This window comes from Rutilus rutilus (genome assembly GCF_951802725.1).
Source record: "Rutilus rutilus genome assembly, chromosome: 4".
NCBI lineage: Eukaryota > Metazoa > Chordata > Actinopteri > Cypriniformes > Leuciscidae > Rutilus > Rutilus rutilus.
In genome coordinates, this window is record NC_140212.1 from 11,227,562 (window position 1) to 11,254,245 (window position 26,684).

The 26,684-nt window shown below is 39.1% G+C and overlaps 2 protein-coding genes across 4 annotated transcripts in view; one reads left to right on the forward strand and one right to left on the reverse strand.

Moving 5' to 3' along the window:
* The window catches only part of pphln1 (periphilin 1), a 16,573-nt gene extending 13,543 nt beyond the window's left edge, over positions 1-3,030 (forward strand). For both annotated transcript variants that reach the window (XM_084408146.1, XM_084408147.1), the window contains exon 11: positions 2,049-3,030. In XM_084408146.1, coding sequence (XP_084264272.1) covers positions 2,049-2,243 — 195 coding nt within the window. In that variant the 3' untranslated portion in view covers positions 2,244-3,030. The remainder of the gene's footprint in view (positions 1-2,048) is intronic.
* On the reverse strand, positions 3,030-26,467 carry prickle1b (prickle homolog 1b). 2 transcript variants are annotated; one of them, XM_084408145.1, is made up of 8 exons: positions 26,255-26,467; positions 10,290-10,472; positions 8,420-8,533; positions 7,743-7,877; positions 6,736-6,939; positions 6,463-6,649; positions 4,665-5,510; positions 3,030-4,574 (listed from the first exon to the last, which is right to left on the reverse strand). In XM_084408145.1, the coding sequence occupies exons 2-8, from the start codon at positions 10,458-10,460 to the stop codon at positions 3,640-3,642; spliced, it is 2,592 nt and encodes an 863-aa protein (XP_084264271.1). In that variant the 5' UTR covers positions 10,461-10,472; positions 26,255-26,467; the 3' UTR covers positions 3,030-3,639. The 2 variants fall into 2 exon arrangements, with proteins under 2 accessions (XP_084264271.1, XP_084264270.1); XM_084408144.1 differs by lacking the exon at positions 26,255-26,467 and adding an exon at positions 12,826-13,191.
* Between the last annotated feature and the right edge of the window lie 217 nt (positions 26,468-26,684).

Genomic DNA, 26,684 nt, shown 5'->3' on the forward strand with positions numbered 1-26,684 from the left:
ATAGGTGTTCAGATATTTTTTCCTAAAATTAGGTTCATGAATCACAACTGATGCTGTTAAAATGTTTCTTTTAATTGTTCTAAAGCAGCAGAAAGTAGCATTCACTTTAAAAATTGTGGTCTTTCGAAACTTTGTTAACCTCGGCCAACATCCTTCCTTACTGAGTTTAGTGGTGGTTTATTCTGAGCCTAGAAGTCTTTTATACTGTACTCGGATGGCATTGTGAATTACATTAGGCCACACATGTAGTTGTCGGTCTTTTCTTAAAAAAAAAAAAAGTTATTCATGGTAAGCTTGTATACTGACTTTATCTTGTGTTTCCATTTGCAGGTCCAGGACCTGTTACTCATATTTGGTTACAGATTTAAACAAACTATTAACCCCAAAGTATTAGCACAATTTGTACTGCAGGTATAAATGGCACCTCAAATCGTGTGTTTTGTGGAGACACTACTTGTGCTATTATTGGTTTAAACAGTCCGGCTGATATAAATCCCATAGATTGTAAGGACTCGAAAATCATAGAGGCTAAAGGTGTGGTCATATTTACCTCTCCTTGCTGAAATTCTGAAACATTTCCCCACACGGATTTCTTCAACTTTTTCACACAAATTCACCACATTGACCAACAGAATGCTGCTTGGTTTGGTTAGACTTCTATGTGAGCTGTGCTTCTTGCATTGTAGGCTATAAGGTTTATTGGCTGAGCGTTAATGCTGTTTAAACAGTCACACAGATTGACTCTGTAACTGCAGTCTCTCATAATGCGCAGCCTCGGGTTACAGAGAACTTCCTTTCTACATCATTTATCCATTCTATTCTGGAATGTTCTAATTGACTATTGGAGTCTTCTCATTGAACCTATTTGACTAAATGACTATTAGAGGCAGTTCTCACACAAGAACTTTGTGGGCTTTGTGTGTGGGCCTCTGTGATTCCTGGAACCAGGTGATCTCATTTTACTAGTACCTGACTCAGCCATGGGAAAGAGCCCATGTGAAAGCTAATGAGGAGCTCACTGCTAAAATTATTAGTCAGCACAATTAGTTGGGTGGGCACATTTCTTTCCAGACCTAGAGCTTGTGGGGGCAGGTAGTGGGAATCACTGAGGATATGAATTGTCTTTATTTTAACATTATTATTATGCCCAATTTTTTAGTTCCTGTTATATTTTAAGTACTTCCAGATGTTGTTGTCTGGTTATGCAATGTTGGGGCCATGTCAAAAGCTATGTTGAGATCTTTAACCAGTTTCAGTTTCTTTTAGTTCAGTTGGGTGTATTGTGTTGCTCTGTACCATCGTACATTCATGACAGTCTGATTTTATATCGGTATCATGATGTAAATTGTAAATTTCAAGATATGATCTTCAGCTATAAGTTACATGTCCTAAGGGCTGTGTGTAAGTGAAGGTAATTGCAGAGGTTATGCAGACTCCCCTGGGTCTGAAGCATTGCTTTGATGTCCAGAAGTGTTTGATTATCCAACCACAGTAAACATAACTGAGCTCTGAGAGTTTTGGTTTGGGGCTTTGTACTATCGTCTGGATGGCAGATCAGAAAGACAGAACGTTCTCCCACATACGCAACAAAACCACGCTCTATCCTCATGACTTCTGTGAACAGAATAAGTTAGATTAAAAGTTAGATGGTTCTTGAGACCATGCTCTGATTGTAAAATACAAGTATGATACCTGGGCAAGCCGGTGAAAAAATCGTATTCTTGAGCTCCAGGATTCATTTTTATTTTCAAGAAATTGTCTGAGCATATCAAGGCATGTGTTTCTGTGTTGGTTAGAAAGCCAAATGGAAATAAAAATGACTCAATACAGCACATTTAACTTTCTTTACAATACCTTTTCTTTTAAGTTCCTTCTCATTTTTTGAGTTGTAGTGGCTAGACATGAACATATACTGTAATGTGGTGATTTGGGATTTTCCATTAACATTTGAATGCACACAATCCTCATTTTAAAGCAGATGCATACATTTTCTTGGACATTTTTGCGGCATTATAATTTCAAACATTGGGGTGTGTGTTGTTGTATAGGTCTATCGCCAGGACTGTGAGACGTTTGGCATGGTGGTGAAGATGCTTGTGTCCAAGGAACCCACCTTAGAGAAGCACCTGCAGAACCCACTAAAAGAGAACCTGGTTGAGATCCGTGAGCGATGCCTTGCAGACTTGCAACACTTCATTGCTGAACTCGATGAGGTGGTACGACAGCCTGAACCTGCTGTCTAAGATGACCCCATTTTACTTGACCAGCAGTTTTGTTGTTTATCTCTGAACCTACACAAGAGTCCTTCATTGTTTTTATGACTTATGTGTCCCCCTAAAATAAATCTTCCCGGGGCAAGGAAAACCTCTTTATATTTTTCATTTATGCAGACCCGTTTATCCATTGATGATAGATTGTATAATCTCTTTGTAACCTTTCAACATTAAGGAGTAATAAAAAAGAAAATAGACTGCAAACACAAGGAAATGAATGCCAGAAGAGGGTTTGCTCTGTTTCTTGTTTATTGCAGAAGCTAAGGTTTATTAACCCATTGAGGAGATTTACAAGATAATGCTGGTTGTCCTTATCAAGTATGTATAAATTTGAAAGGGTTCCATGTTGCCAATTAAATCACTTAAATTCTTACGGAGCAATGATAAATGTTGATGAATGAATTATGGAAAGTAATCTTTATGGGTTCAGTTAATTGCTGCTATCTGTAGAATGGTTAAGCTGTGCAGCTAAAAATAATGCATTTTCATTTTATTTCAAAATCAAGATTTCCACCCACTATATTATGAAGCCCAACACAAGTATTTGTGTAGTTTTTCTTTGTATAGTATTAAAGAACTTGTCTTGAAGTTACTATAATGCATGTTTTTCCTTTTGATTTAATACACCCTTTTTGTGATCTCATGTTTGCAATTAAATAAAGTCGCTGTGTTTAGTAATCAAATATATTTTGTAGTTTTCTCAAGCAGTCAGTGAATAAATGAAAAAATAAATCAAGTTGCAAGGGAATGTATTAAATCTCTCTTGAATTATTTTATTGACATCTTAATGTTAAAAAGGGATATTATGGTTACCTGTGGTGAAATGTACATAGTAGAGGGAAGATTACCCCAACACTGTTTAAGCGCATAAGCAAATTGTGGACAGAGAAATGTTTAAGGGTGCAGTTATTACACCTGCAGAGTAATGTAACAAGACCATCAAACTTGAATAGTGCATATATATTTTGCATTTGCAAACCCCTGGTCAAAAAAATGGCAGACCTCAATTTTCTAAAAAAATCTGAGGGCAGGAATTGTAATTAATCATTTAACATATTTGGATATAAAAATATCAGTATTCCAATCTTAATTTAACAAATATACATTGCGTGCACTATTAAATAATTATTCAGTTAGTCTACATGCTACCCAGTAATTTTGCTTTTGGGAATAATGCTTTTGCTATACAATGTACAAGGAAATATTACATGTTGCTTTCATTGTTCATATACCAGCAACACAACTGACACTCTGCAATTGTAAAGACAACTTAAAACGCAAGAAAAAAGTTTTGTTGTCCAGCTTTTTTAGGATCAGTCATGTTTATGTTCCAGCGGCAGCAATAGGCATGCTTTCAGTCTCAAGTCTAAGAAATTATGCAGTTTTTGCCCTTGTGACCTTTCTTTTTCAGTTTGGTCCGTGATCCGAAAGGAGGTGTTAAAGCGGTCACGCGAGTTGGATAGTCCTCTGTATAATAATGAAAGCTTTGGGATCGGGGCTTAGGAATTGGCTGGCCAAGAAAGAACCCCTCCTCTTCAGACTCTGAAGATGAAGAGGAGCATGTCGAACACCAGTCGTCGTCATCATCATCATCATCATCGCAAAAGTCTTGGAAGTGGTCTTTTCTCACCATGCCCTGCTGCGCAAAGTCTGATGTGGTTTGATGATAAGGGTGCTGACTGTGTGCCGAGTGGTTTAGAAGAATGCCATTCCTGGGTTCTGGTATGCTTGAGCCAATTACCTGAGGCACAACATGCAATTTACCCTGATTTTTGGAAGGCAGGTGCAAGGCATTTTCTGAACGTGTTTTCCGGCCCTGTCTGCGTTTGTGATGATGTCTGTTAGCAGGACGTCTCTGTGTCTCCTCCTCCATGTGGTAGGTCCGTCTGTGTGTCCTCTCGCTCATTGGTGGTTGCCTTAAGCCTAGTCCGCCATAATATCCCCTATCCATAACATCATCAGAGAACTTCACTTGCTGAGGTCTGGATTGGGTCTGAGATTGAGACTTGGTCCTTCTCAGTACTGGAAGATGCAGAGGAGAGGATAGTTCCTCTCCAAAATAAGGTGGAATTCTGTCCTCTTCTTCCCTGTCTTCTCTCCCTCCTTGTTCCAGTGTCTCATCACGGTCCAGCTCAGAGTTTAAACTCCGCAATGAATTAGCACTTCTGTGGAGCATTGAGGAGTTAAGTGTGCCCATGTTACTAATGTTATCACACTCTTCCATCTCTCTCTCCTGCTCTTTCATGTTTTGGAGGGAGTAGATGGTAGGTCTGTCTTCTCTCTCTCCATCCACTGAAGCTCCTGAGAAATTAAAGATATGAGTAATTGATTAATTTAAGAAGGGACAAGAAATGCATGACTCTGATAGAGACTGTTTGAAGATGTTCCTACCTGTAATATTTGAGAGAGCTAGAGAATCCATAGAATCTCCAATGTTGTGTTCTGCCTTCCGGAGTTCACTTGTAATGCACTCCAGCGAGTCTTCATACCATTGCCTAGGCTCAGACCAGAATCCAGGCACTGCTCCCTGATCCATCTCCAGCTCTTGAATCTTTCTAGCACTAGCTGGGCCAGGGTGACTACCATAGGCAGAGTCTCCAAGTCCATCCTGAGACTGGGCCCAATACATATCGGTGTGGTGCTTCTTACTTGACAAATTGTGGCCGCTGATCTTCATCTCTGGTTTGGTCCTGTTGGTCTCAGAGTCTTTCGTCATCCATGGCTCAGCTGGCCTGGTGTCCTCCATGTGGATGACACCACGGTCTCCGAATTTCAGGAGCAGCTGAGTCATATAGTCCTCATGCTCAGCCCAATCTTCCACAGAGTCCTCAGGGGCTTCCTGTTCATCTCGGTCTCTCCAGTAGTTGTCCTCTGCCAAGTTGATTCTCTCCAACTGATTACACATAGTCTCTGTGTTGTCACCACAGAAACTAGAGGTCCTGCAATCTGTTGCGGAATAGAGTTTTGTCTGCTGGCACTGCTCTGTAGGGCGACTACTCTTGCCCATTCGTATGCTACGCCTAGATTCCCGTGATCTGGCGGACTGAAAGGCTGAATCTGAAGAGTCAGAAGCATGGACATCCTCACCTAGGCTACAGTCCTTAGAGCAGTAGATCCGGCCCTCTTTTGGAAGGAAGGGACAGCCCAGCAGGGAAGTTTTGCATTGGGCACAACAGAAGCATTTGTCAGTAGCATGCCAGTGTATACCCTCATATGTCATTTGAGCATGGTCGACACCTGAATAAAAGTAAATTTATAAAAGTGAGAAACGCTGTACTTTTTCAACCAGATAAACATACAACATAGGTGTCCAATCCTGCACCTGGAAGGCCATCTTCCTGCAGAGGTTTGCTCCAACTTGAATTAAACAAACTTAAACCGGCTAATCAAGGTCTTCAGAATTACTCGATACTTTCTAGCACAGTGGTTCCCAAACGTTTCTATTCCAGGACTCACCTATTCAAGTATAATCCATCTAAAAACTCACCGGAGGGATAAAAGACTTATGGTACGTTATCAAAAATTATAATAACCCATAAAAATAGCAGCCTATGTCTATGTTGAAATAATGAGAAGAATAACAGTTTCAGTCTGCTGCCTCAACTGATTTACACCGACATGGCAAAAGAAATGAAAGAAAATGGGGTGCTCCAATAGTACTGTATTGTAGTACTGTACTAAATACAGAAATCAAGTATTTAATACAAATAATTGTATTTTATAGTACAACTGTAACGTTTCAATACTAAAATTTACATTTTAATTTCTTCATTTACAGACTTTGATTAAACCATCAAGCTTTCATTTTGGTGGGAAACTACAGGGAGCCCTTAAAGTGTCATGTAACGTTGCAGCACTGGTCTTTCACACCTCAGACCTCAAAAGGACTCAAGAAATGGGCCTTTCGTGACATTTGAATTTCCATGTGTAATGCAGTCTCATGCAGAACACAGCACAGTGTGTGTGTCTCGCTCATTCACTGAAGCGTAAATTTAGCCAAGTGACTTTGCGCAACCCACCCTTTCCCACTCTGCCTCACACAAATGGGTTGCAACCCATAGTTTGAAAACCCCTGTTCTAGCAGGTATGTTAGACTGGATTGGAGCTAAACTCTGCAATAAAGTGGCCCTCCAGGTGCAGGAATGGACATTCCTGCCATACAAGTTCAGTTCTTACAGAGGTAACTCACCAATATTCTCCCCACAGGCCTCGCAGTACTCTGCATACAGGGACTCAAAGCATCCACAACAGAAAGGTCGGCCATCCTTCATGATGTATCTCTGTCCTCCTAAAATAGTCTCGCACTCAAAGCAAGAGAAATGTTTCATGTGCCAGTGACGTCCCTCAGCTTCAGTACACTCATCAGCAAAGATTATCTGTGAAGAGAGAAATTGTTTTAAATTCTTCTTGGCCAATTCTTTCTTTGTGTATTGGCTCTTAAGAAAAGGATGTATATCCTCACCTCATCACAAGCTGAACACCGTGGCTTCAGAAGCTCTGCATGATGTCTACCACAGTAGATTTTGCCATTGTGGTAGAAATAGATGAGGTCTACCATAAGTTCATGACAGGTGGAGCAAGTAAAGCATGCTGGGTGCCAGCACAGGCTGGGGCCTGCTCGTGAAGCAAACACTGCCATCTCTCCACCCTTGATGTTCTCTTTGCACTGCAATTCAAAGTAAGATTTTATGAGAATCAAGGGCTGTCATATGGCTGCTTTAGTCATACAAAGTCATCTTACATTGTATTGGACCTTACTCTTCATATTTCTTTGGAAAAGAGACTTTAAGTTTTAATTAAAATGGACCCCCATATCTGTTGAAATGGTCCTCTAAAGACCAACTGAGCATGGCCAAATGCATGATCATGAGTCTTTTTATAAGTACTTTTGCCAAAGTATTCATTTCACAGCTGCTTCCCATTATTACTACATGGCCGTTGGCCTTGGAAACAGGGGTGTTGAGTGTCCCGCAAATTTTTTCGGCAACGGAAACCAGAGACCCGAGATTAGCACTGCTCTGCAATGTCGTGTGTGGCAATTTGTGGTGAAGGGATACATCTGTTTTTCTGAGGTATTATGATGCTAGACTTTTTTGGTTTGTGTTTATAGTCTTCTCAACAGGAAACAACCCTCTGCACTGGCTCTCATGTGCTAACTCCAGCCCCTGAAGGAGATGGTCTTCGGCCAAAGTCTGTGTGTTGTAATACTTAATCTTTTCCATGAATTTTTTCTGTGCTTTGGTTGTCTTTAGGCCATAATTGGACCATTTGCATGATTCCAAGTTGTCTGATTTGCCATGACAAGTCAACATTGCTTCCAAGGGAATGTAGCATGAAGCAGAAAACATCAAAGTAAACTTGATATGGCCAGAATTAATGGTCACAGAAACAACTACAGATCTTCCAAGTGTGGCAGTTGTGCACTACCTTTAACTTTGTGGGAAAAAGAGCAGGAACATTTATACATACATGCTCACAAATGTGCTGCAGGGCTCTGGGAAGCAGTTTTGGGGTTCCCCTCCCGAGTGCCTCTTTTTTCCTCTGAATGCTGAACATGTGGAGTTCTCGTCTCTCCTCATCACTGAGGGACTGGCAGTATCGGATCTGTGTTGAAGCAAAGGTATATAAAAAAAATTGTTTGTGTGCCTAAATGAAGAACAGATGAATAGCTGCAGTAAGTTTTATCAAAGGCTTGAAGCCAAAGTTGTTTCGATTGTCCCACTTTTCTGGGGCTAAGTTGAAAAGTACACAAATCAAAGAGTTTACAACAGACTTGTGGAACTCATACAAAATGACAAAAGACAAATCATTTGCTCTGTTTGGCCCTGCAGGGGGGTAAACAATGATGCCACACGTGAAGAGCTTTTTAGATCTGTAACCCACAGTCATGCCAGGAATTTGCTAAAGTAAACAGTTCCAGGTCTTACAGCAAGCACCATAAAACATTTTATTGCTGCTAGTGTAAAGGAGAAAGATGTCCCTCTGTGATGCATACCACTAAAACATCTTTATATGCAAACTCGAAAAGGATTTGTATGAACATTTATCTGCAAGATCATAAAGTCCTCTAGTAAAGCTGTTGTGTATTCTAGCAGCATAAATGTCTTCTCTGTCACTTTCATTGTTCTCTTTTTTTCCCCTCATACCTCATTGTCATGTGGTGGCAGCTGATAGAGTAGTTGTCTGATCCTGTGTTTTTCTCCAGGACTGTTGACATATGGCACCTTCTCCTCTGGCAGGCAAGAAAAGTAGATCTGAACCTGATGGGGAAAGAAGGCACACAGAGAGTGAGAGGATTAGGGTTTGCTTTCAACAGCTGAAAGCTGAAATGAGACACCAGCCTCAATTGGTGCTACATCATTCAACCTGTCATACAGGCTTCTCCCGATTGTCTCCCCCAACAAGGGGGAAGTGGGTATATCATTGACTGGGATAAAGCGTTTAAACAGTGGTGTCTGTCAGTGGCGACCCTGAAGAATATTTATGGGGCGGTACGTCATCAAAGACACAAAGATAGATGTCTGCTGGAATGTTCCTTGTGTTTAAGTGTTACTATCTAGATGAAGGCAGATTGTTATTTCTGTAACTGTGGGGTTGGGTCTATATGGGATATGAGTGGGATTTGATATGGAGAGCTGTCATACAAATTGCCCTAAATTCTCAGGAATGTTTTTGCCTTCAAGTTACTTTTTTTTTAAGCTCATTGCAGTGCCTTTCACAGAACTGGGGGAAGAGCTTTCATGAGGATGTCAGGCCTCCCACTTTATGTTTTGAAAAACGAGGAGAAGGTGGGTGTTAGAAAAACACATTCAACTTCACTGCAGACCTTCTTTCACTCTAGTCCTACCTACACCCTCGTTGGTTCTGTGTGTATTTGTGTATTGCCTTGTGTCAGGAAAGTGCCAGCTAGCCCCTCGGCACAGGCTCAGTTCTGTTTGCTTACTGCATACAGCAGGGCAAGAAAGTAGGTTATCTAAATGGCTGTTTTGTTGGGACTGGTGCTTGAACCACACAAGTAAAATGCGGGTAGTTTAAGCCAACACACTGAGGAGCATACCTTTGAGAGTGGAAATATGTTTAAAATGGAAAGACTTTACAATAAAGTTCTGTATGGTAACTTGATCTAATTCAGTAGTTAACTTGGAATAACAATGACTAAAATGTCATTTGGTATATTTTTTGAAAACAAGGCTATTACTTTTAATGCCAGATCATCTCAGTAGTTTGTTTAAGCATTTGGCCATTAATGACTTCACTTTGTCATTAAGAGACTCCTTTCTTTGGGGAAATTAAATGCCGGCAACAGTTTGTGCACCGCAGGGAAGGTTCAAAGCAATTACCACATATTCTTGTTCCTCAACATGGCAAGGAAAATGCTTGACTTTTCAACATGTAAATGTTGCAAGATCTCCCTAATTTTCCTATTACTCACGTCAGTTCTCTGTATTTTTTTACTAGTTGTTCTGCCCTTTAAAATTTTTTGGCTACTTTCAGCTGGCTTTGTGCTGCCCATCAACACGCTGTCAGTCAGATATACTGTAGGTCGCATGTGTGCACAATATCAAGGTTGAGAGTGTCCAGTTTCCACATAGAAAGCTTGCCAGACTTTGCACATGTCAAAGAATAGATTCATTAAGAGCTGTTGGCTCCCTGCAAGGTCATGTGTTGCTTTGTCTCAGGATAGATGAAACACTGAGGATGCATGCACTGCCTAAACCTCACGTACAAGCTCAGATCCTCTTGAAAATCTCATACCCAAGTGTGAAGGCAGCCATCAAACTTCAATAGCTTGACTGGCTGGTTTTATATCAAAAGCCTAAATTGGCTGAGAATCTGATTTAAAGACCCTTTCTGTAGAGTCAGAAAGGGAGAGACCGTTTCTTCCTGATTTTTTGGATGTCTGCAGATAATTAGAATTATAAACAATGTGATATGCTTTTTACTTGTTATGGCTGCCTGCCCTCAACTTTGATGAGAAATCTACACAAATAAGGAGATATGAGGCTCAAGGTTTACCTGCTCGGGTCGTAGTCCAGGAGGAACCCATGTGTACTCCTCCAAAGCGCATCCAGAGTCGTCATCAGAGGTTGAACTCCTCTGAAACCCAAGTGCCACTTTGGCTCCCCTTGAGTTCATGTCCGGTGCCCGAGCAATGGGCCAGATCCCTGATGTAGTTTCAAGACTCATCAGATGGGGGCACTGTTCAGATAATAAAAAGAGGTATTCGTTTTTAAAGATTAAATTGGGTTATACCCAAAGTTTACAGCTGCATCTGTTTTATGAAATATGCATTATCCTTTGTGGAAGAATGTTCTCAGAACATCTTAAAATCGAGATGGTGAGCGACTTCCAGTGCTGCTACCCATTGTGGGGTTTCCTTTATCTATCTGGGCCTTCAGAGTTGCCAGATATTTAAAACGATGGGGAAGTTGTGCTTTGAAATGTCAGAGTATTACCTTTCAGGCCAAGCCTTAAGCTTGCAGATAAGATGTCAATGTGTACATGAAGCAGGATTAAACACTCGTGGCTCTTTCTCCAGGCCTTCTTTATCTTGATGCTTAAGCACTTCAGAGTATTTTCTGTCAGATAAAATGCCTTTGGTCCCTAGGTGTTGAAAAGAACACTCCTACTTCAAATGTTTTGAATTGCAAATGAGTCCGTATAGTGTATGAACGCCCTTGTTTGGGTTGAGGTTGGAGTTTGATGATCCCCCTTCTCAGTTTGCCCCGAGTCACAGGGAAAGTCCTATGTACTCTTAGCCCATTATGTGATAGATTACAGATGTTTTATCTTAGGTCTTCATTGTCCAGTATAAGTTTAGATGGTTTCTGGTCTTGTGCATGTTGTAAGTTATCTGTTATTCTGCGTATTTATACGATACGAAGCAAAGATAATAGATTTGCAATACGAAGATGCATCGATAGGGGTATCTTACAGATAACACATTTCCCTGTTCTCTCAATGGAAAATGTCATTTGGATTGCCTCAATCACAATCCAGCTCACCTTCTATGACCCCAGTCAAATGCAAATTAACTTCTCACAATAGTGTCCAGTAACCTCTCACCACAATTACCACACCTGAATGGGAATGAACGGTCAGATACGCCCATGCAGCACCATATATGGATCCTTCAAACTAAGCAATGAGTAAAAGAGTAGACTAGGATTTTATGATTATATATTTTTGTTTGTGTGTGATTAAATTTTTATACATCAAACCCTTGGAACTTTCTCTGCCAGCTATCTTAAAAAAATCTTGCAGTGTAGGAAATGCCTGCTGTGGCTTCCAGGGCCAACATACACAAGCACTCACGTTACACCTTGTCACTCTCTGGCACCGACACAATGTGTGTCTTTGTGGCAAAAACAAAAACAGAACTTTCTACCCTGCCCTGTTTTCAAAGAAACATGCATAGGAGGAAAGTACATTTGAAGAGAGGTCATTTTTAAAAAAGTCACAACGGTAGAGAAATATAAACACACTCCAGATGTACGCCACTGATCTGACGGGCACCTCAGACAGGGGAGTGAGCGCTGACCGGGTTTTACCGTGTCAAATATGAAACACTTATAAAATAAACAAAGACTGGTGTCAGGATTAACTGAGGTTTGGATTACAACCATTCCACCTGAGGCTAAGATTCAACAAGCCTGGGCTTCACAGTGCCTCTGTTGTCAGGTCTGGGATATAACATTTTCTGTAATGCAAATGTCCAGTAAGCTAAGTGAGTCTGACATGCTACATGCATCGATTTAGCTAAGCATCGATTCATGCAGTGTAGAGACCAAAAATAGAGCTGAATGAAACCTATAGTGCTTAATTAATTAATCACAATAATCTGACTACAGTTGACCTCTGTGTAGAGTGAAAGCAGCAAAAAACATGAGATGATGTGCAACATGCATTTAATATTTCAAATATTCAAGTACGCTTTGTTTCATGTAATCTTGGCCACCAAACTAAAAACCACTGTAGCTCAATTATACCTGCATGTAATCTTACTAACTGAATGCCACATATCCCCCAATACTCGATTTATGCATGATCAATTATGCACTTTTACATTTACACATTTTGTTAAATCCTTTCCCTTAAGTTCAGCAAAGTTCAAAGAAAATGGAAATGAATCTGCAGTATTAAAAAGGGTTCCTAGTAACTGAATGTTGATAATGTAAAAAAAAGAAAGAAAAATCATCCCAAATGTCCCTGAATTTTACAGTTCCGACTAGCTACCTATGAATTATTGAATCTCAGAGCTGTCCACCGAAATTAATCTTAACATCAGATGTAAATGGGGCCTGATATATTCCAAGTGCACTTGTCATCCTCTTTCACATCCCATTTTTTTTACCAATTTTTGATCTCGGCTCCCTTATGCCAAACCTGCATATGATCATAACATGTTATTTTAACTGCTGCTTTCTGTCTGTCATCAAATACTTATCACCCAATCAGTCTGATTGTGTGATTGTATGCACTGCAAAGTCTAGTTTCATATTTACAGTGTGAGACTAGTTTAGACTTGATTGCATTTCGAGAAGCATCTTACCTGTGTGTAATGCATCCTGCAGCACTCAGGAAAAGCCTCCAATTAGTGCAAGTTGCAGAGGAACAGTCTAACAAGCATGTCTACCGGGTAAATTCCATCTAAATTCCCCTGAAAATTTGTAGCTTGGATAGTCGGTGAGAATTCAGTTGTGTCCTGTGTTTCTCAAAACGTTGAAATGAATGTATCGATGTGTGTGCCAAGTAGCATGTCTCCTTGTAGTCAGAGCCAGCCCCGGGACAGCCCCCTTCACATTTAAGCCCTCCCCCTATACTTCAAACTGAAATCCACCCCCACCCCAAACAACCTTCATCCACATTCCTGCTGTAAGAGAGCTGTCCACATCCCACAACAAACTCTCTTCAATCCACAGAGCCATTTGTTTAGTCCCTAAGCATTCAAAGTCAAGTACATCCTGGAGGAGTTCATTTGGCATTGAATGTTGCATCAAGTGCTTGTTGTTTTCCACCAATGGCCAAGAGTTCCTGTTATTTTAGCTACATTTGGCATGTCAAGGAAGAATGGAAGAATGCTCAGGAAATATGTTAACCTCACATAATCAGAAATTGGAATGGCATAATGAATCATATAACATTACTGTACCTCTCAGTACCTGCATTTCAAGTAAGCATTTGTTACAATCATTTATGCATTTGTGTCCAAAATTGAGGCGTTCACCCTCACATCGTTCCAAACCTGAATTGCTATCTTTCTTCTGTAGAACACAAAAGAAGATATTTTGAAGAATATTTTTGTCCTTACAATGAAAGACATTGGGTCCAACACAACATTAGACCCCATTTACTTACAAAAACATTTTTCAAATTATAATTGTTTTGTGTTCTGCAGAAGAAAGTAAGTCATAAAGGTTTGGAATGACATGAGGATGAGTAAATGATCAAATCATTTCAATTTTAGTGTGACCAATTCTGGCTCCTTAACTGTTCCTTTAGTATTTTTTTTACTGACAAAACCAATAATCTAAATGTAACTACGTTTTTACACTTAGTTTTTGTAGTTATTTGTGTTTGATTCACTAAAAAGAACTGACTCAGGGTTATTCTTTAGGGAATCAGACTACACTGGTTGCTCTGTATATGGTTAATTCATTAAAAATAATAAATTCAGAATCATTTGTTCTCATATTAGACATAAACGGTAATGCGGGTTGGTTCCCAACCCTACTTGTGAGTCACTTCTCACAAGTTCCAAGGCATTTCCATAAGCTCAATAATATCCCCCTCCTCTTCATTCCTTGAGACTGAGCTCAGTGTGTTGACAGTGACTATGGCCCCAATGGCCATCTCTCACCTCCACACTTCAGTTGAATACAATGACCTTATTGTGTTGATTCCTTTCCATATCTGGAATCTCACAAAGGAAAAACCACTGAGAAGTCGTCTTCTCTCAAGAACCTTTAAGAATAATGGTTAACAAGTATAATCAATAAGTTTTAGGGTTGTATTTATTCTCATAATGCTAACATCTAACCATTTTAAGGATTGCAGCATAAGCTCCAAGCTAAGCATCTTGTGATAAATGTGCTGTTTTTGCTTGCAAAACACAAAAGCTGGACCATCTTCACATGCATCTCTGTTTGGTCATAGCTACTTCATCATGATCCAGTTGAAATGCCACATTAAGCCTGTGTGAAATTGCTGAACAATTGCCAAATCATCCCAGTTAAATTTCAAGTCACCGTGAAGAACTTGAGTTTGAGCATCTTCCAAATGTGAGAGGTCGTTTTAGACAGCAAGATAAGATAGCAATGAGAGAACAAACAAACCAAGATGGATTCCTCTTTGGTTTTTGGCAGAAACTATGAAGAACCACTTACCTATCAAGATAACCTTTGTTAGAAACCCTTTTCCCTGCTTAAGATGTTTATCAGGAACACCATTGAAATGGCAGAAAATGCCATGGCGATTCTTAGCAAAAGCGAAATATAAAACCGGGTGAAGAACTGGGTAATAACCTTGTTTATCTAAAGAAATGACACATTACTGCGACTGTTTGTCCAGATGTAGACAGAAAGAAACCGCAATTAGCAGACAATGTTCCCATCATTTCCTGGAGCAGGTTCTTCAATGTGTTTGTAGTGTATGTGAAGGATGGGAGAGCACAACCCTTCCTGCTTCCTTAGAAAGCTTAAGTTGCTGTCTATTACCCCAAAACCCTGCACAGTTACCTCTGTGCTATCTTAAAGGAAAGGGAAGCTACTTGCGAAACACCTAATGTTCACATCCTCCTCTTCCTATTGTAAAATGGCCCGACCATCCCCTGGAAAGCCATTATAAGCGATAACGCATATTTCACCTCATTGCCACACCAATTGACAAGTGTTTAAGAATGGATGCTGCCCTGCTGCATTCACATGTCAGTGCTACCTAACTAATGACACTTTTTTTCAGCGACCCCTGACCCCCGCACACACCCTGCTCCCTCTGCTCATCTCTCCAAGTCTTTAGATTCGCTCTTTCCTTCCCATGTTAATGACAAGGCATCAAACTAATGGAACATGGCACAATTGCTCACACGCAGCTGCTCCAATTACTGCAAAACCAACATTTGTAAGCAAATAAGGTCATGTTTGTGTAAAAATAAAGTGTTGAATGCCAAGCTAGGGTTTTTGGATTAAACAATAATCTCTTTTCTCTGCATTCAGGCTTTGATCAATCATTTTTGATAACCTGTTTTTTCTTATTTTATTTTTTTATTGCTGCCTCTACAGGATGGTGATTGCACTATTGATTTGATAACGACCGAATCAGAGTGTCTCACGGCGTGTGTGTTTTAATTCACACTGTCAGGACAACACATCAGAGTGTCTCTGATGTAGGACAGTTTACACCTGACAACTGCAGTCAGTCTCTCGAATGCCACTTTAGATCAGTCATTGTAATTTTAGTAACACTGAAGATTACGGAGGAGGAAGCGATGACGCATCGAATGCTCTTTCAGGGCAAAGCTGAGAATTGACTCAGACTCGCTCTGACATATTTTCCCTGTCTGAGCATTTTTGCCATGTAATTGCATTATGACGAACAGAAATGTAGTCAGTTGTGTAAAATTATGATTTTAAGATCAAGCAGATGCCTCTGCCAAATGGTTAATTTAGCAATGGGATGGACACTTACTAACATCTGTTTTTAAACATTTAGGGTGAACGTCACATACTGTCATTAATATTCATTATGCAACTGGCCTGGTTACGCATGGTTTGTGCGCTAAATCGCTGAAAGAAAGTAGAGAAAAGATGTGAGCAACAAATAAGAAAGTTCGACTTCAGCCAAAAATAAAAAAAATTATATTATTCGTTTTTTCAACAATGATTTAGGGATTATTATTTTAGCTTGTAAACCCTTTTGGTAGCACTTTACTTAAAGCCCTTATGTATAATGCATTATAAAGGTATTCATAATGTATGTTTTAATACATTATATCTTTTCATAAAGTTAAGTTACATAAACCAAAGTTAAAATGCATTATAATATTTGCTGTTTCTGAAATTGTTTTTGTCATTTGTTTCAGTTAATTACACGTTCTAAAGGTGTGTTCAATGATTAGATAAGAATTATAATATATTATAACTGTGGTTACAATTATTCATTATAAGGTGCATTACAAGGCATAATTACTGCATTAAAAATACTTTTATAAAGCAGTATACGTAAAGGCTTTAAGTAAAGTGTTACCAAATTTTTTTACCAAGATTTTCCATAATTTCAATATTATTTAAAAAAGATTTTAATAAATAAAAAGATTTTTAGTAAGAAAATGTGTAAAGTTTTTATGCCTTCCAATGGTATCTCGTGTCAGTTCAGCTATGGCATAGGTATTTAAAACCACATTCAGGTCATTTCTGCGCTCCGTCTCTGTGCACGTTGAAACTAGATAGGTATACATTTACTTCCTTGACAAACTTATGTGCTATTTAGGTGGTCTAAAAATCATTTACAAAAGAATCAGCAAAAAATGATCTCAGATAATCAGTAAAACATTAGTCACAAAACTTAATCCTAAGCATCTCCATTTCAAACGTTCATTGATATCTCCAATGGCTGTCCTCACCATTTTCTACACAGTGCAGATCAACAAGCCAATCACAAAGTCCTAATTCACACCCATTATCAGCCCATTCACATTTAGCACACTGAACTGACTCCTAAAGTCTGAATTTGAATTGACTTGATTCACACCTTTAAACTGCTTTACAGACATTGAAGTCTGATTAAAGTGATTAAAGTCTCACCATTGCTGCCAGTCAAAGCCCCACATCCATCAGCAATGCTTTAGCAAGCGCTTTTCTCACTGCTCTGTTAATATTCAGAGTCACGGAAGAGTAAAAAGACACAAGCTGGTGTGAGATATAGGGCCATAAAAGAAAACGGCAAACTTATGTGTGCCAAAACTTTATAGCACGGCAATAAATATTTGCAAGACACCTTCACGGGGTTGTGAAGCCTAATAAAAAGGCGTCAGTCGTGTTCCTGAATAGATTTCAAGTGAAAAGAAGGTCAGATTAGCCGGCATTACAGACACGCTGTAATGTGTAGAGACACATTGTGTGATAAAGAGCTTTTTTTTTTTTTAAAGGACTTCACAAAAGCTAATTTAAAACCTTTAGAAATCAGCCACCATTTCAAACAATTAACAAGTACATAAAGGTCTCAGAATAAAAAAAACATTGCCTTCCTATGCTAATCCCATGGGGATTTATAGCGTATTGTTACATAAGCCAGTATTGATGGTTCTCATGCCGCAGTACAGTAAAAACAACATTATTCAAGATGATTGCCACATAAATTATATGTATTGCACTAGACTGAAAAGAACGAGTCCTCTGGGCTAAAAAGATAGATTGTGTCCTCTTGTGGATGAATGAGCATGTCCATTCAGTTTGGAAATCCTGACCTGAACCTTTGTTGACTGTAAAATACTGTAATTAAGACTTTAAAATACTGTAATTGCATTTAGGTGTGACTGCATTATAAAAGTATACAGTATAATGTGGAGAAGATTATAGTAATGATGATATATGCAGAGCGTGTCTGGCTTCTCATCTACAGGATTCCAGCTGCGTGTGTGCATGCATTTAGTTCATAATGGACCTTGTTTTATTACTGGCCTCTGCGCCCTATCCTGCCTGCCTAATTTGATATTGTTAACTGATACATTCCACTTTAAAAAAGGAGAGGTCACGCTAACCTCTCCAGACACAGGTGGGCTTACCTGCAGAAGATATACACATAAGTTCAACAATGACATAAAAGGCATGCACAAAACTATCAAATTTGTTTTATTGTTTGCTACAATAATACCCAGGTCTCATTTAATAATAATAAAAAAAACAGTTTGCTTTGAAGTTATATAAGAAATTATATTTTTTGCATAAAGATAATTTAGCTTATTTTTAAGATTATAAAGATTTTTTGCCTCATGACACCATATGGATTGAGATATCAGTCTGGACTGTAAAAAAAAAAAAAAAAAAAAGCTGCCATACATTTTTAAGTACAATCAACTTGGTTGTTTGTCATTTCAACTTAAATTATATTAAACTGACTTAAAAATCTGTTGAATCTTGAATAACTCATTCACTTATTTTAACGAGTTAAAGCAATGTAAAAACGTCATAACTTATTGATCATATAATTTTTCACACATGGAGATTTTAATGGGAATGTGATCAAGAAATGACATGTGAAAGTGTGAAAGAAATATAAGACCGAATCAAATCGACTGCATAGATAAGGCGTGCGTGCGTGCAATGCCCAACAGGGCTTGTGTCTGACAGCCAGCAATTTTTAATTTGTAAATGTATATGTTGTATGTTGTATATGTGCATTCATTACTAGTAATGAGAAGACATTTTTAAAGTCCTGAAACCACAAAATCATGTATAATTAGAGGTGGTCTGAAAAATGTCTTGAGGGCCTCATGTAGAGAGCTGAAGACCACCCAGCCCAACTACAACCCTCCTCAAACTCGACCGGGTTTCCACTGAGCGCAACGGCCCCTTACCTCTACATCTCCTAATTACAATCATTTGCCTCATACCAAACGAACACAGAACATCTGCTCCTAATGCTGCTGACTGTGATTATTAAAGAGAATTTACTCCCAGGTCGACACACAGAGGAAGCACAACAGACAGGAATCACAAGCAGAGGTACAAGTCCGTGCGATTTGTTTTTATTAGCGAGGATACACTGCAACATGCTGAAGCAATGAGCCTGATATGTTTTGCTAGTTCATTAGTCTGTTTTTCCTGGCTCAGGGTCCTGGCATGCCGTTTAACCAGGTGCTGATGAAGAGATCATTGACTTAATGTGGTTGACGAACCTCACAGTCTTACGTCAGTTTACACTCATGTGGCTGTAACAAAAAGAGCGAAGCACATCTAGCTAATGTTTGGAGATTTGCAGGCTCTCCCTCTAAGTAAACAACTTTTGTTAATGAGTTTTAATGATCACTTCAGTCACTCTATCTTTTGGCTAGTCATCTATACTACAAAATAGTATTACTTTCACAAATCGCAACGCTCAGCTGTGGTCTAGTTTTACAGTTATAATAACAGCCATATTTGTAATAGAATGGTCTGACCTCACAATTAAAGGAGCCAATGTCTGTTTACGTTTGAATGTGTGTTAGTTTGACAAACCTGAAAAAGGCTAATTTTTGCAAGTTTTGTGCAGATTTTAATGTCTGATTTGAAATGAGTTATTAAATACATACAGTTTTAAAGATTTTGCTCTTCACTCAAATAGATAAGAGCTGTACTTGCATAACTGGAAGTAGGGGCATTTCCAAGATGGCTGCCGAGTGAACTGACTTTGAATTCAGTCAAGCGGTGAGTATAATTTTTAAACAAATGCATAGCTTTTGCCGTATACTTTGACTGTGTAGCATTTTAGTTTAGTTTACATTGTGCCATTTGTCACCTAGAATGGCTTAAAGTTGGCTTCAGATTTTGAATCAAAATGTCATAACTTGATGTTGGTGAGCTGACAGACTTTTCTCTGGTGATATATGCAGGACTTCTCCAATCATTTTGTCGGCTTAAAACCTGCCTTTTTCTTACAATTTACTGCAAGCTTACATTTCGATCCGCCTCCATCTAATTTCTCAGCGTGATGCCATATAGAAGAATGGTTCCCCAAAGAACCTTTCAATGAACAGTTCTTAAAATACAATCTTAGTATGAATGAACAACATTTTGAAAGTCTAAAGAACCCTTTTCCACCTATAAGAGACTTTTGTGGAAAGGTTCAATAAATGTTAAAGGTTCTTCATGGAACCATAGATGCCAGTAAAGAACCTTTATTTTAAGAATGTACGGAGGTAAACATCTGTCACTGCTTCATTTGCATCATGATGTTAAATCTCAAATGGCATTTGTGGTCCTAAAATCTTAAATTGAACCAAGAGTATCCATTATGTTCATCTGCTGAAATTAGCAAGCCTATTTTTGGCACATTTGGTCAAGTGTTAGTAAGCGATATGGGGACGTAGCGGAGGCCACCTACACACCACTTTGAGAGTGCCAAACACAGACCTCAGTCATTCTGATGATAAATTGTGCAACTGTGAATGTTATCTTGCATCATCCCCATTTGGAAGGTAATTACTCCTCTCTCAGCAGGGAAATGCAAGCCAGAAAACCGAAGAGGGGAGAATGCAACCGTGATGACACTAGACCCCCAGGGCAGGTTGATTGTTTGAGCTTAAAACACACATACGCTGTTATACAATCCATTCTGTTTCACATAATCCATCAACTGGTAGTAACATGACAAGCCTGGTGCTAATCACCAACCCTACTTTTTGACCAACAAGACTGTACTTTACTTTCACTGCAAGGCTATTTATACCTGTTAGAATAGTGCCGCATTGGGGTGGCGGTGATGATATGTAATTCAACACCATAGGATGATATAGTAATCCTCACATAATGCCTGTCTGTGTCAGGGGCCCCTCTGACAAAATAATGCTGTTCTGTTCCTTAAACCTGGGCTGAAGCTTTACTTCCTCCATAGCCTAATCTTTTTTGTGGGCATGTAGTTATTGTAAAGAGATACGCCACATCTTTGGTGCTGCAAAGACACTGATATCATAATTTGCTCTACTTTGGTCTGTATATTGTCATCTTATTTATGATATGTCGTGAGATCTGTTTAAATGAATATGCAGAGAGAGAGAGAGAGAGAAATACATTTCAGCTCATTAGGCATTGAAGATATGGTTCATGGGAGTACAATGCATAATGGTCTTCATCAAGTCTCTCTGAGGAGCAACAAGTGTTATTGAAAGGTAAAGCCCTCTGTCTCCAAAAAGATGCCAGCCCAGTGGCCCTTTGGGGTATTCTGGGTTTCTCAGCGAAGTAAACTGCACACGTGCGCACACATATATAAGTTACAGTGTGAATTTCAGCAGCTTCATGGCATGAAAACCACGAAGCAGAAAGGATGAGACTCCAAAACAAGCCTTTGCATGTTGCATTTCACAGCTGAATGTGTTTAGATAATGAATCTTGTCCTGACGTTTTTCTTTTCATAGAAAAGCAAACGGTCTGGTTTCCGGGGTTCATTCATAGCACACAGGATGATTCTTTACAACTTGTTACTTATGCTAGCTATTAAACCCCCATACCTTTACTAGCCAAACAAGCACACAATAAAATCTCTGTTTGGTTGCAGTGTGCTGGAAAGCCCCAAGCATTCATTAGTAAGCCACAGAAAATTTATGAGCATGTCTTCCATCCCACGCTATGCGGAAAAAGCCATTACAGTATCTCAACGTTGAAATGTTTATCTTTTGTTTTTGATGTTCAAATACTTATAGGTGTCGCTGCATATTAAGTAAGTTGTTCATACACTCTTTGTTTCTCTACGCCTTTTGACCTATGAAAATTCCTTGATTTTTCCAATTGCTCAAAATTGCTTCCACTTATTAGATAATGGTTTTAATTTTTTATGTTTTTGCATTCAGAACACTATGCAATATGAAATGATAGGATGGACAGTATTGGCAAATGTTGCAGTCAAATCCATGGCTGAATGTATCGGAGCACATAGCCATGGCTCTGATAGAATATTTCACCTATTTTATTTTAGTAAGGAAGATCAAGAGACATCAAATGTGCATGAGAGAGAAGGAAAGGTAAAAAAAGAAGTTTACATGTACTTAAAAAGGCATGTCCTGATTGAATCAGCATTTTAAGGCCTGGAAATGTGACCATTCACATGAGAGTAATCAGAGGAGGAATTAAGCGGGAAATCCATTTGCGCACACGCCACGAAATCTGCATTTTGCTCTTGTAGTTGTGATGTAAATGTATTAATCACAATGCAAATCGGTTATCATGCCGGCGGAAGCATTGATCTGTGCTACTTCTCAATCCAAACAACTGTAATTCAGGCAACGTGCCGCCTTTCAGCTGTCAGGATCATCTCCTCAGCAGTTGAGATGCCCTTATCTCCATTCTGTCAGAAGCGGCTGGCTGCTGAACGTCTGCCGTACATGTTTACCTTGTCTCATCCTCACACTCTGATTATAAGGCAACTGCCGGCAACCGTCTGTCTGACTGAGCCAAATCATTACCTGCCTTTAATCTCCTGCTCTGATACGGCTTGTTGTGGGTAATTACTGCGGTGCCAAATCAACTTGCTCTCACTTGCATTTACAAAAAACTAAACAAGAAGGAAGAAAAATAATCAAATCAATTACACTTATCCATTGGCTTTGCAAAAGATTGACTTGTTCTTACCTCATACTCATAGCTCAGTTTTTGTCTCTTCCCTTGTGTATTCCTTCAAGTTGGATTGTGGCGATTTGACGTTTTAATATAGACCCGCTGTTCCCCAACACGTGGATGTGATACATGAAAAACTCGTGAATATGATGTGGTTTCGTGAGTAAGCCAAGGCCAGACATTTGTGTTTCATTTTCAGGCACCGAATAATTAGAAACAACTCAAGCATCTCCCACAGTGAGCCAGACAAGTGCATTGACCTACAAGCTGTCAGTCATGGCGGGTAATTTCCATTTTCTCAGTTTTTATACGCTCCCATGTGATCAACTTTCCGTAGCTTTCAATAGGGTTTGTGCTGTTTGCAACACAACTGTGCAATAGTTTGGGGTCGGTGAAGTTTTTTTAATTAATTTTTTTTAAAGATGTCTCTTAAGGTGGCATTTATTTGATCAAAAATACAGTAAAAACTAATATTGTGAAATATTATTGCAATTTAAAATAACTAGCCATGAGAAGCCATTACTTATCCTTCAGAAATCATTAATATGCTGATTTGCTGCTCAAGAAACATCAATGCTGAAAACAGTTGTGCTGCTGTTTTTGTGGAAACCAAAATGCGTTTTTTCAGGATTCTTTGGCGAATGGAAAGAATAGACTTGAATTAGAGTAGACTTGTACATTGTTACAAAATAATTATTTCATCTTTGATTGATTTAATATAGATTTTTTTTCTTAAAAAAGAAAGAAAAAGAAAAACCTTTACTGACCCCAAACTTTTGATCGGTATATATAATAGAAAACAAGTATGCCAGAGTCATGACTTGGCAATGAGCACCATGTCCTCCTACTTTTTGAGCTGTGGTGCTTATGGGTGATCCAAGTTTAAATTTGGCTTGCGTGATTTGCTGATCATTTCCCACTCTCTTTGTTTACTGTCGATTTGATTAAACTGGCACCAAAGACCAAAATGGCATCATTAAGTATATATTAAATCAAACAGCTACTAGCATTGACTTGCATTGCTTTAGACTATTTGGCTTCACAGGGGTGTTGTTCTCGTTGCTATCTGAGGAAATATCTGTTGTCTAAAGTTGCTAGTTTAAATACCAGCTGGCCTGTATCAGGACCTGACTGTTTGACTCTTTCAGCTCAACTAAAGAGAAGCTTGTCTCTGTCCCCCTCTCCATGCTTGGCAGCATTCACAGGCCGGGCAACAGAAGAGATAGAAAGCTGCCAAATGTGTTTGAGGTGTGGGGTGATTTGCATAGGTGAGCACACGTCAGGGCCTCCCAGCATAAACAGGGCACTGTGAACCTCCTCTGCTCACCGCTAGTAAATCAACACAGATACATATACAAGCACTCCTCAGAGCATATCCTGTGGGCTGGGATCTGGGGTTAGAATCGTTCCTTCTGTCGTTCTAGTAGCTACACTCACACACACACAGACTTGTTCTCACACAAATATTCCTCTATTTCACATACTAGACAAATTTATTTATCATATAAATTCCAAACACGGCTCTAGCTTAACTGACCCAAACTTTAAAAGTTTAAATAATGCTGCTTTTGTTTTGTTTATTTCCAAAACATGCAATTTTACAAACATTTACAAGATTTTCCTATCTTTAACCACATGGAAATTCACATATCCACTCACTGACTAAATTGTTTATGGCTTTTTCTCAATACAATCCTGATTTCTTGTACTCGTTTTGACAACAACTTCAAACACATCTGAGAGATATTTAGACCAACCCATGAGGACGCACTACATCACTCTCTAGTACCGTCAGCTGAATCCGAGCTTCACATGTGGTCATAATGGTTCATCAATTAACCGAGTCTTTACATAACAAACTCAGATCCCTGTTCGGTGCCACATTTGGAAATCTGCCACTTCCACTCAAGTCACCTGAGAACCCCCAGGGGTCTAGTTAACTGGTTTGTCATTCACTCCCAGATGGAGTCTCTTTTAAAATACCAGGCACTGCTTTTAAAAAGACCTAATTCTGGCATTTTACTCACTGTTATACACCTGTTATGACAGTTTTTATTTATTTATTATTTTTATGTGTGACAAAAATGTACTTTCATCATTAATTTTCGTTGATGCAATGCTGTCATTCTGCCTATCACTCACAAACCATGCAGCATGAGGGTGATTAGCCTAAATGAGTTTTTATTTTCGGGTTAAACATTCCTATAGGATAAAATATATCTGGGGTGCACTAGGTTTATGAAATGGATAAATTTGTTTTAAATTTGTTTTAATAAGTTACATTTCATAAAGTTAACCGTAGTTCTGATGTTTTTTCTTCGTAACTGTTGCTGAGCAACGGTTTTTGAGCAACGGACACTACGACATCGTCACTCAGGCCAAATCTGCACGAGCAGAGCGAGCGACCGCTAGGGGACACCAACACCTAATGTAGGCCTACAGCAAACTCGCTCACGTTCAAAAAATAAGATACATACGGATATTATGGGGTTTAAGAGTATATTTTATCAAAATAATGCTCTTTCGAAAGGTGTAGTAAAACTATGTGCGTCATTCAGTCAAATTCGCGCTCAAACTAATCTTTCAACAGAGAACCGCGAAGGTAAAGTCTCTTTTGCCTTATATGGAAATGGTCCCCAACGGCTAGTATTTAACAACTAACAGCATTCTTTTCCTTTTATTATGGAAAAGGTGAGTCCCTGGGTCATGGATTCGTGAGCTACAGGTCAGGAGACAAACGGCACCCTGATTGACAGGAAAGAGAGACACTTTAATGCCGGTAGTGACCTGAGTGACAAGGAACAGCTGAGTGTGTGTACACACACATCTGGAGACACGCAGGGCTTCACACTATAGACATATGCTGTAACCCACCGAGCGTCTTTACGCACTAGCCACTAGTTGGTAGGTAAAGTGCTGTGTTACTACAGTTTAAGTTATGTTACACACGTCCATGTACTGAGTTCCTTCTCACATAATTGCAATTAATGTTAACGTTACATCCAGATTTATTTGTGTTCATTCAGTCAGGGCGTTTTTAAAGCGACTATGGGTCAGTGGCTCATTTTTTCCCCTCTAACGTTACATTTATTGTGTTAGGCAAAACAAATAAATAGGCTACATTTTTTAAATATCATGCATGCATGCATTCTGAATGAAAATGTTAAGGCGGAAAAAAGGTTTTTTTTTGCCTATTATTTATTTATTTATTTTTTGAAAATTGAAGCAACTTTGGTTTGCCAGACAATATTAATACTTTAAAAACAAAGTCAGGTCAGTGTAAAACCAACATGCAGAAAGCCTATTTGTATTAGTGTGGGGGAAATAAACATAAAACAGAGCGGGCCACTTTAGATCCCCGTAATTGTGTGTAAATGTCAAATTGTTATTTTTAAATAACGCTTCTTTAAAACCAACATGAATAAAACGATTACATTTTTTGAAGAACCTAACTTAAATATTTATCATTTTCATCATTATCTTTTTATTTTTCACTGACCCACACGCGCACACAAAGTTCGTATGGCTATTAGTTCCCATTTGTTCCCTTGCATACGCATCTGAAAAAAAGATTGTTTCTGATTTGTCCCTGTTTTTGCATGTTATAATACTAGAAGTCGATATTTACGACCCCCGTAACATTTTAAACAACATACAGAATGCACTAAGCATACTTACGGGGACGAAATGTGCTGATTTATTCCGTTGCTGTTAAAAATATTCACAACTGGTGTCATTTGCTCGAGTCCAGATGACAGAAAGTAAACAGTGGTCTTTGTAGAGGACGTGGAGCTGTTCAGTATCCAAATAGCGCAAACCAACGGGTCAGCATAGTGGAGACGCAGAAAGCGAGTTTGAATCCCAGCTGCGATGAGTAAACATGCAGTATGCAGTCAGTTAAAGAGCCAGTGTGTTCAGTGCGCTGAAATGACATGAGCGATACTCTGCGCTGATTGGCTGAGACGCGCGGCCCAACCAATCCTTCCACACACTCACATTCTTGCTTCTCCTCTCTCTTACTGTGGGGTCCAAAATAAATTAAACATCATCGGACGAATGAATGCGCATTGATTGGTGCGATATAGAGGCGAAATCCGAATCTTAGCCC